We start from the raw sequence: 18,281 nt of genomic DNA, 5'->3' as shown, positions 1-18,281 counted from the left end.
TAATATACAAAACATACTGAAAGTGGCCATTATGGTTTAATCATGAAACTTAGTTATTTTACAGTCTTTTAAAATCCACACACTAACGCTAATTTACAATAGGTGGAATGATACTTTTTAATATATGACTCTGTTTTTTAATGCGCAATATTACTATTCACATGCAACATTATCATATTATGTTCAACATCATGTGCAATCTTGCATATTATCATCAGTATCATTGCTACTTACTGACACTTAAGCTTATTCATTTATATATTTTATTTAATTTTGATATGTTAATTCTATTAGACACTGGTTCTGCATGTACTCAATATAAACTTTATATTTAAATTTCCACTTGTACTTCTTAGACCTAATACCATTTTGTGTTATTCTTATGTGCTCTATTGTATACAGTACTGTGTGACTATGATCTTGGAGCAGACTGGCACAAGAATTTCCTTTGGGATGAATACTCGCTCATATCTTTGGGATGAATACTCGCTCATATCTTATCCGTAATGCTCGGCCCCCCCCCCCCCCCCCCCCCCGCTCACTCCTGGCTCTACAGGTACTTTAGACATCACGTCTCTCAGCTTTGTCGTGACTCTCTTTCTCTCCTCTCGTGCTTCCTCCAGTTCCCTGTGGTGGAGCCTTAACTGACCGCAGAGGCACCATCCTCTCCCCTGGATACCCAGACCCTTACTCCAACTATCTGAACTGCGCCTGGAAAATCTCCGTTCCTGAGGGAGCCGGCATCCAAGTGAGAGGACACAAATACAGGCCTTAGTATCGTCATGTTTGAAAAGAGATAAAGATTTGATGGATGGATTTAACCAAGTATTAAACTATGTATTTGCACCATTTTAAATAAGGTTTAACTTTTTTTGTAATTCCTGTATTTTTCATCCTCTTTTTGGTTAGTATTAAGGCTTTTTTCTTTTTTTCAGATTCAAGTTGTGACCTTCGCCACGGAACACAACTGGGACTCACTGGATTTTTTTGACGGGGTTGATGGCAATGCTCGGAGGCTTGGTAGCTACTCAGGTAAATCTGATACAACTGAATTTAACCTGTCAGCTTCCTCTTGAATTTCTGTCATGAACGTCACGGGGCCCCGGCAGCAGGCTGATGGTGTTGATGGAGCTGATTGCATTTGGCATGTCCTTTGAGAAGGCTGTCTAAAAACCAGTTAAAGAAGTCGAACAAAAATGCCGTGTTCTCTCACACAAAGTTCTTATCTGTAGTCGAGTTCTTTTTAATGTAGGCTCTGTTTCAGTCTGGAATTTTACAAGTGCACTAGTGTTGCCTCAAGGCTCACGCTAATTAACCCGGCGTTCTTGCCACATGGTCACCTCCTAGAAATAAGCTAGCGCATAATTTTAGATTCTGAATCCTAGTGTAAGATGGACTGGTGTAGCATAATGACCCTTTACCTATTTTACCAGTTTTATGAGATTACAATAGATGTAAAATTTCTCAAAATTTTTCAACCAAAGCCTTTACATTCAAACAGCTCCAGTGTACAGCTCTCTCTGTGCAGGGAGCCCTGGCGTTATTAAAAGGGTGAAACAGTTCAAATGGCTGGAAATAAATGTTATTGTGGGCTTAAGTTAGAAAGGTGATTACAATTATATGGGATTTGAGAATATTACAGTTTTGACATTTTAGCACAAAATATTGTGTGGTGTAATTTCCCAGATACTGAAACAAGCTTGTATGGGTTGGAACTTAGAGGAGTTTTGAATTAAAACAAAAAATATGGCGAGAGCATGTGTGAGCCATGCAGTTAAAGGGATAGTTCACAGTTTTTTTCCTTTTCCCATTAACTATCCCTTTAATCATCATAATTTAAACATGTAAGTAAAGATATAAGAACATATTAAGTTACTGAGTATATTATGTTGTATACACTGTGACAAAAATCCATATGCTGGATTTGCCCGAATTGTCCCTGACGGCTTTGCCAGCTGTGTGTCCTTGACGTGGGATGCACATATATGCACTGTATGAATGTGTGATTGGTAAAACAATTTCTCATTAGAACTTCAAGTGGTCATCAAGACAAGAAAAGATGCTATATAGATAAAGGTCATTTATTTGTCCTTGTATTCATTATAACAAATTATAATCTTTATATCTTCTTTATAGCAGTATTTTTCACAAAACACATCTATATATATTTTTTTTTAAGATAGATTCTGCTTTTACTTTTCTACAAACTATTTCCTATCATATATACGAAGCACTTTTATGTTTCCACCATGGTTTCATTAACTCATTAAGCAAAGTGAAAAGGCTGCTGCTTTATTGTTATACATGTTCACATGTCTAAATTTAGAATATATCTCCTTCACATTGTACAGGTACGACAATTCCCCAGCTGCTGAACAGCACATCCAACAACCTGTACCTGACCTTCCAGTCTGACATTAGCGTGTCCGCCGCCGGCTTCCACTTGGAGTACACAGGTATGAGGAGAGACGGCGCGTCTGGCTGCCTGTCACTTTGTCTGCTGTCTGTATCCATGTGTCCATCTGCCGCTGACTTCCAGCAGCTGCAGAGGGTTATAAGAAGTTAGAGGGACAGCTGGTTTGGGTGGCACAGTTGGGCAGACAGAGTTTGAGGGAGTGAATGTGTGGGCACGTTTTTTGTTTTTTTTAACTTCCTCTGTATGTCCACTAATTTTCAGTTTTTGTATCTGCTTCTCTGGCACTCGTGGTATTTCCAGATGGTGTCATGTTTAAATCGTCCCATAAATTTCAACTTACTTGGCCTTCATCTGTTTCCATTTAATGAGTAAATTTGCTAATCTCTTAACAGGCTATTCACATAGGGGTTTATTTACCGATGAGCATTATAAACATTTTTAAGGGGTGTAGCTTGCCCCAGAGGAGCGACTTATTTACAGAGTCCTTCAATTCAAAAACGATACAAATGAAAGTAGGGATAATGCATCTGCTGGTGATGCATGGAGCTCTTTGCACTTATCAAATAATACTGTCCTTTGAGACCATCTTCCCATGGTTATTTAAATCTCAGCCAATTTCCCTTTGTCTCTTTTAATCTCAGGGGAACTTCCCGTGGTTTTATTTTGTCTCTCCAAAGTTGGATTCATTCTATGCTTATGTTTGCTTCGTTTCCTCCTCCTGTTTGCCTTCCTGCTGGTTTGTTACTAACCCTTCACGGACAAATTAAAGGAGTTGCACGATGTAGTACAACAGCGCAACCATTGTTCGAGGGGAAAAGCTGAACTTCACAACATTCAGTGTGTCGGAATGTGGATCGCAGAGCTCAGCCGGCAGGTCCAACTCCGCGATTCCATTCACAACGCATCAAAAGAAACACATGTTTTTTATGTAAAATCCTCTTCCACAAATGTGTTTCAAAACAAAGGAAGCATGAAAAACATTGCTGTCACAAAATGTGTCCTCGCTGTCAGCAGTGTCAGTCCGCGAGCATCATCCCACTGTTGAGAACGATTTCACAGTCATGTCTCTCGCAGTCAGTGTTTCCTTTCCACAACACCCTCCTCTTGCTTGGATCCACTCCGCAGCCATGTCTCTCAGTGGGCTGCCTCCTTTCTGCGCTAGCCCCCCTCCCCCACCGCCACAACCTACTGCTGAGAATCACTACGGTGCCATGTCTCAACGTCAGCTCTCTCCTTCATGACTGTCTCACACTTTGCCCCTGTAAAGTGCATTTGCTGATTCTCCATGTAAACCACAGGTTACGGTCGTCTCTATTTCTCTTTCTGCTTCTATTCATATTTTTTCTAAATTGCCTACATTCCTTAGGCAGACAGCGTGCTGTAGTTGAAAACACTTTCACAAGCAATATGGCGATTAGCATCCCAAATAACATCCAACACTGGGCTTCAATCACAGCATGCTCCAGAGACCTATAGCATTTCCATTTGAATTACATAGAGAGATTGTGACAGCAACATTTCTGACAAGTTGAAAAGAAATTCATCTTCAGATGCCAGACAGACAAATCTGCTTGTAAGCACACTTTCCAGGTCCACATATATTTGTATAGGTCTTAGTTTGTACACTTAGAATGTCGGTATCTTACGTGCACAATCATTGAAGATAAGCAGAAATCACCTGGTCAGTATCGGCATTTCATCACTTGACCTGTACCTATAATCAAGTTTAGCATGTTTCTTACTTAAAAGTAACCACTGGCTGTTGTGCCGGAAGAATACACACTGCAATTAAATCTTAAATGACTATGCTGTGGTTTTTTTATCATATGTACACCAGCTATCATTCATATATCCAAAACAGCCACTCGTGTTGACAATACAATCTATAAATCATGACTATAATGACAGTCTCTATAATGACTTCAGAACAGTGCAAAAAAACTGAAAGACATCCAGTGTGCAGCCGATCTGTGGACAGAAACGCTGAGGCTCAAAGGAGCAGAAATGCTACGGTGACTCAGATGACCACTCTTCAGAAGTGTGGTGACAAAAGCATCAGAATGCACCACACATTGAACCTTGAGGTAGAAGACCACATCAGTGTCCAGTTCTGTCGGCCAATCATGCAAATCAGAGGCTGCAGTAGGCACAGGCTAATAACCAAAACAGCTGAAGACTGAAACGCGTGGTTTGATCTGCTGAATCTGCATTTCTGCTGAAGCTGCAGGTGGTAGAGTCAGAATTTATCATCAACAGTATGAATCCATGGACCGACCTGCCTTGTCTCAAGAGTCCAGGAATGTGGAGGTGGTGGTGTAATGGGTTTGGGGAAAGTTCTCCAGACAGACACACTTAATCCCAATCAACTATTCTTTGAAAACCAAAACTCATCTGAAGATTGTTGCCGACTGCTATCGCCACAATTTACCATTTTCTTATGTTCCCAACATGGTGATGCTCCTCCATGCCATAAAGCAAAGGTAGTTACTTACTTGTTTCATGCACATAACATGACCAGCCTTTGTATTTTCAATCTTTGAGTCATTGATGCCTATTTTCATTCTTTTAATCAGAGTAAATGTGGATGCACTGTGTTATGAAACATTTCAGTCATCTCACAGAATGCTGCAGAGGGGAGGCTGATTGCTCTCTACAGTTAGGACACATAAAACATTCATGAAACTGTTTAATTTATTGCCGCATTTCACTTGGATGTCAAGCTTACTTTATTGCAGCCTTGCACTGCAAATGTTGCCTTCGTGAATCCTGTCACAGAATCTTCTTGAAATCACCAAAAATCTAAATGGTTTTCAAAAAAGTTGTCAAAAATACTAGTTTTACAGTTGTCACATGTGAAGTTAAGTTACCTCTAAATCATCACATGTTGAAGAATCCTCCCACTCCTCCTGTGGTGTGGTTCTTCTCCAGTTGTATCTGTGGCGTCTCTAGTTAATTCCCGTTAAGAGCCTCACAGCTACTGTCTCCTCCCACTCGAATATCCGTTCTAACTTTCACTCGATGCTGAGCGGGGCGGCCACTCCCGTTACTCAGCTCCCCAAAGAGCTGCCTATAAATTGTTCTGAGTCCTGTGTGGTCATCCTGCTGCCATGTTTACATTCATCTACCCACTTACTGCCCTGTTAACGCATGGAGTGGGCTTGTGTGTGTGTGTGTGTGAGGGTTTGTCTATTTTTCTTTTGAGTGAAGTGTTATCTCTGCCCAAAATAGGTGCGATACTTTCTGTTGCTGTGTTTGTATATTCTCCTTCACACTATTACTCACACCATGACCTGCTCTCTACTAATGTATCAAAAAGAAAATGTCTGTATGAATGTATATGTGCCTTTTAGTGTTATTACAAAGGTCCCCTTTCCATCATCTATCTTTTATTACAGCCAGAGCAGTGCAGCAACATATTTTCATGTGGGTTTTGCATTCAATCGGTTCAGTTGGTTAAAAGACTAAATTCCAATTTTTCCGATGTTATATTTCATTGAATAAATGCTTGATGGATGTCTCCATGAATCAAATCAAAATATATTTATCTTTTTATTTATTTGGATATAAAAAATATATATTTGTCACCCTAAGACACCTATTTTTTCATAAGAATGAATGTAGCTTCAATTTACCACAAACATCTGCCATTAGCGTTTGTCCAAAGCTGGGATCACCTTTGCTTTTAAGCTCTTAAAACACAAAGGCCTCTCTATACCTGGCGAGTGGCTTTGTAATCACTTTGTTCCCATTGAGGTGCATGGTTCTGTCGAGTCATACTTCAGGGATTGCATTGTAATTTCACAGTGATTGCTCCAGATCACAGTCGGAAGGATTTGCGATTTCAGCTACCAGTAGAACTGCTTTGTGACTTGTCCCAGTTTCTAAACCTTATCATGAAGGGAAAGAAAGAAAAAAAAAGACTTACTCAATTATTATACAATTACAAGCATATTAAAATGAGGCTCTGTGTAATTACATGTTAAAACGTTTGGCGTTAATTTAATTATTCCCTTTTTCTCCACAGGTATTGGATGATTAAATATTTGCAATGGATGAAACAATATCAAATGCTTTGATATGATACAGGTCTCACACCCACTTTGTGCAGAAGAATGATTGCTGTCCACACTTGTGTGTTGTGACTCTGTCCTAAGCAATAGGTTTGGATTCGTGCCCAGAGCCGCTGCCTCCCAGTAACGGCCTAAGAGTCAGCGACCGCTACACCGTGGGTGACCTGGTGTCCTTCCAGTGTGATCAGGGCTTCTCGTTGCAGGTAGGTGAAAGCATCCAGCGCTGGTAACACAGATATCCAGCATTTATACATTCATGACTTGTGAATCATATCTACCTGCCTGAAGTGATAGTTTCAAGGAAATACCCTCACAAGGATGAGTTGGTCAAAGAGGCGTCACTAAGTACATTTTCTATGACAGTTGTGTGTCGGAGCAGAACAGTAAGCGCGGGCAAGAAATGCCTGAATGCTCATGTGGGGCTACCTTCCATGTGTTAATGCTTGTAGCTTTATTTGTTAAGTGTGTGTGCGTGCCAACATACACGCGAGTGTGTGCCACCGCAAAAGCAGCTTTAAGTTCTTCCAATCCTCCCTGAGTAGATACTGCGGCTGTGCCGTTTTGAGCTGTAGAACTTTCCAAGGCCACGGGCAATGGATTGTGTTAACAGTTGCCTCACTAATCCCACGCTGATTTTTATTCCCCGGCCCGGGTATTCACTTCTTTTTTACATTCTCTCCGGACCAACCAGCTACTTCTTACACACATCTTCAGGCTGAGTGTCTGAACGGCAGCAATAGACTAGACACCGTTGTGGAAACAATAGCCACATGTATGGCTGGGTCTTTTGAATTCAACTGCATGTGTGTGTGCGTGCGTGTGATTGTGTATTAACAACTATGTTTTGTAGACGACTGTTTCAAGGTTTGGCTTCAGGGTGTTTTTAAAGAACTTACTTATAAGTATCTTGTCCAAAAATGATTTTAATGGATCAAAACATCAACACTGCTCTGAATATTTTAAACAGGATTAACTTGTATTATCCGTCACTTATAATTTAGCTGTAAGACAAGTGTCGAAGCAGGATGAGGCTCATCTCTATGTAGAGGGTGGTACCGTAGCCCAGCTTGCGGCTGAGAGGTCCCTCTCCTGCTCCTGATGCCATCAAATATTAACAAACAAGACGTTGAGAGGATTTTCAGAACTCCAAAAAACTGAACAAAGTATCAGAAAATCTGATGCAAGCACCACATGCTTAATATTTTGGAGGGAGTGAATATATTGTTTGTTTGTTTCTTCTCTGAACAGGGTAATACATATATTACCTGCATGCCTGGCCCCGTCAGAAGATGGAATTACCCCGTACCTCTGTGTTTAGGTAATATATTCTTTTATTCTGTCTGATATCGTCAGCATACAGGGTTTCAATGAGGTGATATTGCAGACGACAAAAACACATTTGTTGCATCAAACAGACTCACTCTCACTTTTGTCTTTTTCCATTTACTTTTTCTCATTCGCTTTTTCCTTGTTCATCTTTTCTACTAGTCTTTTTATTATATTTCTCCCATTCTAATACCTGAGTCCTACACAGCCACACAATAGATCAGTAGCCTCACAGAGGAATTGTTATTGTATTAGGGAAACCAACAATTTCATTTTCAGATCAGGGAAGGGGATGATGGGTGGGAGTGGGTGGCTTGGGGGAGGAGTTTATGAATTTTATACTTTCCCTTTCAGTTGAAAACCAATAAGGCTTTGCAGCATCTCAGTGTGTTATTCGATTTTTTTTAATCCCCCCGATGATTCTCTGGTCTCCCCCAACACATCTCCTGAAGTTGAGAGGCACAGTGACTTTGTGTTTGGACACCTCACCGTTTCCCCCCTAATTACACATGTAGACAAACATGCACACCTGCCAGTGTAAGCACTGTTACACACCCTTGCATATGAACACAGGCAAAAAAAATGCACCCGTTCGCACACAAAAACACACACTCACTGTGCTCTTCATGTAAATGATCTGCCCCTGTGGTTTTCACAGTTCACTGCAGACATAAATCCCAGCTTTGCCGCTGACAGCCCTTTTCTTATATGCGTGTGCTCGCTCGTTAGCCCACTCCTCGCTCGTCTGCAGCGCATAAGCTGATCCCAACACCCGAGGATCTGTAGTCACTTTGTTGCTGATAAAATTACATCAAAGTGGTTGCATGCCCTTGTACTAAACAGTAAAACATCCTCATAAGTGCCTCTTCGTTTTCTCTTTATACACAAGCAGGTAAAGCAGGTTTCCCCCACTTGGATCACAGTTACATCCCAGGGTAGTTTTAGCCTAATTCTGGCTTGTTGTGATAGTCCCCGGAGAAATGGCAGCAGTACCCCCCCTCCCTGTTGGGGTTTAGATGGTGAAAAAGGGGAATGATCCAGCTACAAGTTTACAGTGATGCCTCTGGTGGCTGTAATTGTATCACACCTGGTTGTTTATGTAAGAGTCGGGCATGTGCCACAGGAGGAGAATAGGGGATTGAGAGTAACCTTCACCGCGAGCTGAAGTGTTCTCTAACACACATTCAAAGAGAAGAGGTGGGCTGATGCAGGGGGAGGGTGAAGTAATCACTGCCACCGCTGAGCACTGGGGTGCTGTACTGAATATTGACTCCCTCATTTATTGTAATTTAAAGCACCACCAAACAAGGAATGTGCCTCAGTCTGTTATCTTTTCACAAATGCCCTTATGGAGCGTAATCCACACAGTCAAGCAGAGATGTACAAGCACAAGTCACAGACACGCTCAGACACTGATACATGCACAACACTTAATTTTCTCTCTCCCCCACAAAGCTGCACCAATTAAAGCCTGCACATAAACACGTAGAACACATGTTTGTGTAAGCATGTGGTTAATGCATACCCAGCCCCACTATTCTTTCCTTTTGGTTCATATACCCAGAAACCATGCATTTACCGTAATCAGAGACACAAGCTCTCGCCCTCCCTGGATATTGAACACCTCAGTCATTTTTTTTTTATTTTAACCCATTGAGCTTTTCCGTGGGTAAGTGACTTTTTCCTTTTTCCTCGGTCTTTCTCCCTCAGCTCAGTGTGGCGGGTCCATGACAGACTTCAGCGGCGTCATCCTCAGCCCAGGCTTTCCAGGGAATTACCAGAGCAGCCTGGACTGCAGCTGGAGAGTTCAGCTCCCTATTGGCTTCGGTTTGTCATCACACCCTCTTTCTTCTTCTCTTTCTCTTTCTTTCATGTTCTGCTAGTTCTCATGACTTCTGTGCTGCTATCTTCTGCATTGCTCTGTTGTTCGCCTCTCTTCTTCTCTTTGTGTTAAAAAATAACCCACTTCTTTTATGTATGCTTTAAACATTGAATTTGAAATATAGTACTTAAAATGAAGATACACATTCACTCACCTTTTATTTTATTCATATATTCATGAAATGTTCCCATACATTAACCCATTCCTTGTGATTTTTAGGGATCCATCTGCAGTTTCTAAACTTCTCAACAGAGCCTGTTCATGACTATCTGGAGGTCCGCAGTGGAAGTCTGGAGACGGGAACAGTGATTGATCGGTTCAGTGGCCCCATGGTGCCCAACTCCCTCTTTAGCACCACACACGAGACCACACTGTCCTTCCACAGCGACTACTCCCAGAATAAACCTGGCTTCCACATCGTCTACCAGGGTGAGGAGCTGAATCCCCATAGCAAAGTCAAAAACGGGTGTTATCATAGCAGCAGCTGAAAAAGCGGAAGATTGAAAAGTCAGCTAATAGAACACTTAAAAGATCATCAGTCAGGTCTGAGACAGATCAGGGACGGCGATTAGTCCTACAAGGCCGACACTTCTACTGAGGTTGTAAGATTACAAAAGAGTAAGGATAAAGACATTTGTTGAGACACTCAATAGCACATATGATTCAATAGTAAAAGCTCTGGATATATTATTGAATAATTTGATGTGTTAAAGTCAATGTAGAAAACAAACATTAGTATTAGGAGGATAACCTGAGTAGCCACTTTATCACCATATTGTATATTCGTGTATTCAGATCATGTACATATAACATTCCCCCATACATTTTGGGCAAAGTAAAGTCAGGTCCAGTGGGTGTGTATGTATATATGATTTTTTTAATGCATTTATTTTTCCAGCATATGAGCTGCAGAGGTGTCCAGACCCACGACCATTCCGGAACGGCATCGTGATCGGTCAGGAGTACAGTGTGGGGATGACTATTTCTTTTGAGTGCCTGCTGGGTTACACTCTGCTCGGAGAGCCGTCCCTCACGTGTCTGCACGGAGTCAGCAGAAACTGGAATCACCCCATACCTCGCTGCGAAGGTGATTGTCTTCTGTCTGAAAAAATCACAACAGGTGTTTTTCAACAGTGTTGCTCCTGTTCAGAAAAAAAAACTAGATTTAGAGCATCAGCAAACTATATTCATCAGTCATTGCAGTTTCCACAAACTCGCTTGGGAATATTGAAATAAATGTGCACTAACAAATCCTTGAGAAAGTCATGCATACTACTTTCTGAAAAGCTGACTGGAATAAAGACAGAGATGCTTTTTAATACCCACTGAAAATAAGACCTTTTATAGTTATTTTGAATATAAGAATATATATTTTTTAGATGTGTTTGTAGTCCTGTCCTTTGTTCTGGCACATTAAAGCATCTGACTCGCATTTACCACCACTTCACTGAACTATAAACCGATACGGCTCATTATAATGATATATGGAGCATTTGCAAGTCTTTATTACAGAGCTGATTATGCCAGCCTCTGTTGTAAATTTCAAGGAGACTTCTCAGATGTTTCTCAGGTATGATGAATAACATCTTTTCTCTTATCGGTTAAGTTAGGGAGTGACATGCGTTTCACAACCACAAACTTTGGTGTTTGTTATGCTCCTTGGTCACTGCATTGTCCCTGTCAAATTTAAAGTTCTTTTTAATTCCTGAGGACACTGCTTTTGGCTTTGACTCTGAGTTCAAAGTCGAATTTTAGCACATCCCCTCTGAAGAGGTATGACGGGGGAGTTTTAGTGTCAGAACCCTTCAATGTCATCAAGTTCTAGGGAACCAGTAAAATTCCCCTGCAGTTACAATATATCTTACAGGTTCACCCCCCTCCCATTTTCTCAGTGATAACCAAATAACCTGCAGTTATGGTTTGTTTTCTCGGCAGTTAGAACTTAAATTTAATCAGTCTATTTTTATCCAGCCTCTCTGACTTTCTCCCCTCCCTCCAGCTCTCTGTGGTGGCAACATAACATCCATTAACGGCACAATTTACTCTCCCGGACACCCAGCCGAGTACCCACACTTCCAGGACTGTATGTGGACGGTCAGAGTGCCTCCCGGTTACGGCATCTCCATCAACTTCTCTGTTATAAATACAGAACCAATCTACGACTACATCACTGTGTGGTAAGTGTTCATTTATTTGTCGTTATGATGTTAGTCATCAAGGATCAGCTTGTGCTACACGTCAAACACACACAGATTTACAGACCAGTGATATTTTATATAATACTTAATAGTGAGCCAAAAAAACAGTCTTTATCCTTGTTAAATAATATAGATGTGTGCTTTAAAACAATGCTTTGCTTATTGAGCAGATCCCAGAAGGTTTTATACGTGAGTGGTTCTTTTTGGAGAGTATAGAAGATTTTCTATTGAGCAGAGTGCATATTTCCCTTGTTGCAATAGCAAACTCAAAAAGTGTAATGCATTGAATTCAAAAGTTTATATAACGCTAATGCCGCAGGCCAGTTGGACAAATGTTGCTTACAGCACCTGGTGTGACACCGATAATTGACGAGCCAAAAGCCGTCCAGATGGGTCGACCTTTGTCTGGACATTTATAGATTAATTTCTCCCAAGACAACTTCTCTCCTTACAACTCCTCGCAAAAACAAAAAAAGGATTGCTGTGCGTGTTGAAATGAAATATACCGAATCCAAGGCTGAGTCACTGTGTCCCTCTTCTCCTCTTCACCAAACTTAAAGTAGATGTTAAACTCCACATCCCCAGTGCATCCCATTAAAAGACAGAAACGTTCATCTGAATGAAAACATGTAAGTTAGGTATGCAGAAACAAGAGAAACTCTTTCTCCTCAGAGCAGTAAACTATATTACCTGCATCCTATCACTCCTGCAGCTCGGCTCTCTCTCCCCCTCCCTCTCTCTCTCTCTCTCTCTCTCTCTCTCTCTGTACCTGTCTGTATCCTCTCTCTACTATAGCGGGCCTGAGGCAGCCATGGAGCTGCCCTCATGGGTGTTAAAGGAGGGAAATGCCTTCCAGCATTTGGGGCTACGATTTAAAGTTCGGGAGGAGGGAGCTACTGGCACCACTGTTTTCAAATGAATAATCTTTCCCCTGATGGCAACAAATCATTTTCCTGTCTGAATGCCATCTCCAATTTTGCTGATCACCCTTAAATGACAAAGACTTTTTTAATACATAAAATAGGAGGCACACACACATGCAAAACGGCATTTAGTGAACATCATTCAGGTAAACGCTACCTGAAAGTGACAGGACTTTTCTCCTGTGCAAAGAAAAGCGTTTCTAACTGTAATCTTTCTTTTTATCCACAGAGAAAAGTGTTACTTGTGTTGGCGCCGCATTTTACACACAAAGACTGTTATCCATCTTGTTTAGGCAACTTATTTCCGATTAAGATCGTGGCGCAATGTTCTCACCAGGGTTTTCTCCTCCTCTCAGTTGCGGAGGTTCTTCTGTGTTTTTTGCATTTGGCAGACAAAGCGTGCCTCATAAATGACTTCAACACTAATTAAAAAAGCTATAATCACCCCAAAGCCACATATCCATCTTGGGTTCGGGATATGCATGAAACATTCACAGTTACATGTTGTTATGTAAATATCTTGAAAGAGAACATCAATGTAGAAATGATTTATAATCTAGAATAACCTGATGGGAATGTGTGTTTTGCTACATCCAGCTAATTAGATACCTAACAAATTAAGGCGCCTCCTCACATAGATTCACGTAAATATTGTAATTGTCAAAAAAGGTGAATATTCCTATTCACAGTCCTATTGTGTCCACAGTCCATAGTGATGGTGTAGAAAATCCTTAGAGGTTGGCTCTTCTGTCACACAGAATGTATTTAATCATATTGCCTATTCCTCCGTATACCTGCCTATCCATTTTTACCCACTTCCCTCTAGCTCCACCTCTGGGATCCTCAGGTCCATCCAGACCACCTGCAATATATAAGCATGTGCTGGGTCTGCTCCTGGGGTCTCCTCCCAGTCACTCTTGCTCCACAGGGAAGCGTGCCAGTCATCCTAATTAGACGCCTGCACTACCTCTGCTGTCTCTCCACAGCAGGTCTAGTCTGAGTTCTCTCAAATATCTGACTCGTCACTCGACGACCCACAACCTGCACAGGCAGCTCATTCCAACTCTTTGTGTCCATAAATCGAGAACTTCACCTTCAGGCTTAGCTCCGTTTTCAACATGACATTTTAGTACTCTGCCACTTGTCAATTTCACACTTCATTGTAACCTCATTCAGGAACAAGGCCCACAGATACTTAAAACGTCTTTCACTTGGGGCCACGGCTCCAGCTGCCAAAGATAGATGCTGTCCAAGAGATGTGTCAGACATGACAGGCCGGCAACATTCAGGGCCTCTAGCATCTCAGGGTGAATCTCGTCCACTGCTGGCTTGATGCCGGTAACTATTTCATTGACGGTTACTCCCCTAACCTCTTGTCCTCAAAGGTGATGTGTAATTTGAAGGTGCCTGGAAGAGTTGGACCTTACTTGAAAGATATCAACATTGATGCATTGTTGCCACATTTACTGTAAATCAAGTTTGATTGTTGGACTAGAGATACAGTAAGCTGCCCTGTGTACATATGGACATTTTAATCAAATTTAGATTTTCCAAAGGGGGGGTTACAGTATATTCTATTGTGCAGTATTCAGTTAAGGGATTAAGGAGTCTGCTTAACCCTCCATTAATTTGCTGTAACATATGCTTTTATCCTTCCAGGGTTGTAGGGTCTAAAGCTTTGTGATAACCTCACACCTTTATTCTATACATTCATGTACAGAAAGTTAACAGTTTTAGCTAAATTGGGGGGGGGGAAACTAGAGCCAATCCCAGCTGACATCAGGCAGGAGGCCCAGGTTCAACCTGGACAGGTCACCAATGTATCCCAGGGTCATCCAACAGAAATAAGCAAGCATTCACACTCACATTCACTAGTCCACAATCTGTATGTTTGCAGAGAAAACCAACGCACACACAGGGAGAACATACAAACATGTTGCTGTGAGATGACATTGCTAACTCCCGCGCCACCTTGCCGCCCAGATTGCTTTATATGAATAAAATAGTCACAAAAGCTGTTGAGTATTTTGCATAATTTTGCATTTTCTTTTGGCCCAAACTTCCTCATCAATATTTAACTAGGGGGGAAAAGTTCCAACTCTACACCTCCTCCTAACTTATATACACAACTTTGACACTGTTGATTAATGTGAAACTTTTCTCACAGCGGCAGAATTATATTAGGTCCACAAGACTGCTTGAGGATAACTAGACCTGCTCTTTGATCCCAGCAAGTTATTACTACTCTTTATTCATAAATCATTTGCTCTCTCCTTCTAACTCTCTCCCTCCCTCTCTCACTCATTTTACTCTTTCAATCTATCTTCCTCACATCCTGTCTACTTCTTCCTCTATCAGGGATGGACCCGACCAGGCCTCGCCTCAGATCGGTCAGTTCAGCGGCAGTTCGATACAGGAAGGCGTGTCCACCACCGCCAATCAGATCCTCATCAAGTTCCACAGCGACTTCAGCACCAGTGGCTTCTTTGTGCTGCATTATTACGGTAACCTCCCTTTTGATATTGGCTAATTGAAGACCTCGTCCCACACGGCTCTAATGACCCTTGACCATTTGATCTCCAGCTCTCCACACTTCAGGGAGCCTGCTGCAATAATGAAGATCACAAAGGGATTGTTCCTTTGTTTTTACATTGGAACACCTTTCTTTCTTTTTTAGGGGTCATTATTTGGCCTTTCTCATCTTGCTGCTGCTTCCAGCTCTGTGTAATGATAAATGTCCTATTATGCCACCTCTTTTTCTGCTGAATTATTAAAACGCCCCTTGGAAAGATGTTGATTACTAATAAAATGCCCCCCAGCTCAGGTAAATTAGTGATTGGTTTTTGATGATCATGGGTAGTGATAGGTAGCAGTTTATGATCCATTCAAGTTTCAGTGTGAGGGGAGAGTAAAGAATATTTTGCTGTTCAAGAGAAAATACTCACACACACTTACACACACTCAAACACGGTATCTTCCTGTCTCACTTGAGTGCACAGATTTCAGCATGTGTCCTCTCCCCAACAGCCTACCAGCTGAGAACATGTCAGCCACCCCCTCCTGTCGCCAACGCCACTATCCTAACCGATGATGACGAGTTTGAAATAGGTTTGTCTTATTTTATTTCCCTTGTTTACTGGCCAGGGGAATACATGATAAAATAAATTTGCACCAGGAATAATGTAATTTGCTTAGAAAGCCCTGGACAGAGTGGGAAAAACAAGACTAGACACATCGCAAATGGTTTTGTACAATAATCAATTACTTACTTGATTTTTTTGTTTGTTTATTGAAACCATTATTATGAATGTATTAATCCATCTCTGGGTTTTCTTATAACTCCAAATATCTCAATCTTCCTGCAATGTGCTCTTAGTCTCTCTTGTTTTGCTCTTTGCTATTCAATCCTGTATTTCTTTCCTTCCTATTGAGTGTTTGCCGTGTGTTTGTGCTTCGTACAATAAAGTATTAGTTGGAGGGCAGGGCTAATTAACTCTCCATATAAGCTGTTTGTATTTTCAGTCTTCCGAAGTGATTAGCAAAGTGAAGTGGAACCCATGTGGCGAGTGGCTGCCTTATTTTGTGTCTTTGAAATTGAGTGTAATTTTGATTTCAAACGTCTGTGGTTGTGTGTGCGTGCGTGCGAACCAGTTTGCAGCTCTGTAATGTAATGAAGTGCCTCCAGTACAGCTAGGGCATGTCACTCTTCATTAGAAAATGTGTTGTCGATTGCTGTTTCAAGTGCTTGTACTGAGGAAACTTTTTACTAACATGGTTCTGTGGGGATGTGTGCGTTTGTGTGTGTCTTTGTGTGTGTGTGTGTGTGAATGTTTGTGTGTGTGTGTTGGTCTGTATGACTGCGGGTGAAAATGACCTCGCAGGGGACATTATTCGGTACACGTGCTTGCCAGGCTTCACCTTGGTGGGCAGTGAGATTCTGACCTGTCGTCTTGGAGAGAGGCTACAGATGGATGGACCCCCACCAGTCTGTCAAGGTTTGTTTTATTCAGTTGTTGGTTTATGAGTCTTTTCATGAATTTGTGTGGTTTTATGTTTTCCTGTCTTAATACTGTTCTGTGTCTGTGTTTAAATGTCGATCCTTGCACATACGCTCAACACATACATTTGTTTGCGTATTGATTTCCAGTTATGTGTGTCTGTGTGTGCACGTGTGTGCACTTAATGTGACTCTGCCAAGGTTTCTAGCAGTCAGCAACACCTGTTGATGCATCACTTAACGGACCGCCAGCAGGGCCCCTTCAAGCAGGTTCCTGGTGACAAACAGCATCTCCTCTGTAATTAATCAAGGCCCACAGAGTCAGAATGCTACTGACCTAAGATCATAGTCCTGTGCTCCCTTAGAATCAACACTGGGCTGTGAAGGCTCAGCGGGAAACAAATTACACATCAGTAGGTTTCATAGACATGTGTCTTTTTGTTGTGTATCAAGGGTGGGCAACCAGAGCTGATTTGTTTCCTTCTCCGTAGAAAGGGATGGGAGCCTATTTTTTACCCCTTAATCCTGCTCAAACGGCCCCATGGGTTTGATGGATGAAAAACGCCTCCCTCCCATGTTTTTTCAGAAGATGATTATTCAAACAAGAAACAAAGGGAAAGAAATGTCTGTGTTGTCTGCATCAGAGACTTTGTTTAGACCGTAAAACACAAATGCCATCCGCCAGCCTGTCTTGCCAATACATCTTTGCCGCAGACAACAGAGCTCTCTGAAACCCCCTATTCCCTATGGTTAGCCATCTTTTGATGTGCCCTGAAGTCCTTTCTCTGCAAGTCTTGAGCTGATGAGCATTTCTGTCTTTGTGTTTCTAGAAACTATGAGTAACTGATTGGACTTGTGATCAAGGATTGACAGATACTCAACAAACCCATAGCCCATGTTCAAAAAGCCTCTTAGAATAGGACTAGTGGAACATATATTTGCTCATCCCTGGCTCTTATTTGATGTCTGACTTGATATCTTGGTTTTCCTCCTAGAGCATTTCTGCAGCTGACATTGTTTTGCTTTTACTATGTCGAAATTGGGCGATGTGTGTGGAAGTGTCACAAGTTAAGCAACGCTAAGGCCCACTTCCATTTCACCCCTTCTCCCTGAACCTCCCCCTTGTTTTCAAGGGTTAACTTGCCCCAGTTCAGTAGCATCGCTGCTCTACGCTGGTTAAATTAAGTACATCGTGTATCTTCAAAGAGCAGGGAATCCACATGAAATAATGGGAAAATAGGGGATTATCATGCAAAAAAAATTGCTAGCATTAGCATTATCCGGTTCGAGGGCTGCCCTAATACTTGCCCGCCGTATCCAGAAACTCTACCCCTACACCTGAACGTGCAAAACAGAGGGGAAGGGAGAAGGGGTGAAATGGGATTGGTCATAAGTAATGGAAAAGATTAAGTCGAGTGTCTTCATCAGTGATCCAGCAACTCATATTTTTATACTTTATTCATAAAGGC

At 41.7% G+C, this 18,281-nt stretch overlaps 1 protein-coding gene across 2 annotated transcripts in view; it reads left to right on the top strand.

The window, feature by feature from the left end:
- Positions 1-18,281, top strand: part of LOC133013799 (CUB and sushi domain-containing protein 3-like) — a 212,376-nt gene that overhangs the window by 125,851 nt on the left and 68,244 nt on the right. For both annotated transcript variants that reach the window (XM_061080848.1, XM_061080847.1), the window contains 12 exons: positions 624-748; positions 936-1,032; positions 2,352-2,456; positions 6,571-6,689; positions 7,735-7,804; positions 9,523-9,639; positions 9,914-10,123; positions 10,593-10,781; positions 11,694-11,871; positions 15,174-15,319; positions 15,843-15,923; positions 16,697-16,810. In XM_061080848.1, the coding sequence (XP_060936831.1) occupies positions 624-748; positions 936-1,032; positions 2,352-2,456; positions 6,571-6,689; positions 7,735-7,804; positions 9,523-9,639; positions 9,914-10,123; positions 10,593-10,781; positions 11,694-11,871; positions 15,174-15,319; positions 15,843-15,923; positions 16,697-16,810 (1,551 nt within the window). The remainder of the gene's footprint in view (positions 1-623; positions 749-935; positions 1,033-2,351; positions 2,457-6,570; positions 6,690-7,734; positions 7,805-9,522; positions 9,640-9,913; positions 10,124-10,592; positions 10,782-11,693; positions 11,872-15,173; positions 15,320-15,842; positions 15,924-16,696; positions 16,811-18,281) is intronic.

Source organism: Limanda limanda, chromosome 11 (assembly GCF_963576545.1).
Source record: "Limanda limanda chromosome 11, fLimLim1.1, whole genome shotgun sequence".
Taxonomy (NCBI): Eukaryota; Metazoa; Chordata; class Actinopteri; order Pleuronectiformes; family Pleuronectidae; genus Limanda; species Limanda limanda.
Note: the sequence above shows the minus strand (reverse complement) of the source record. Positions and strands in the feature narration are given on the sequence as shown.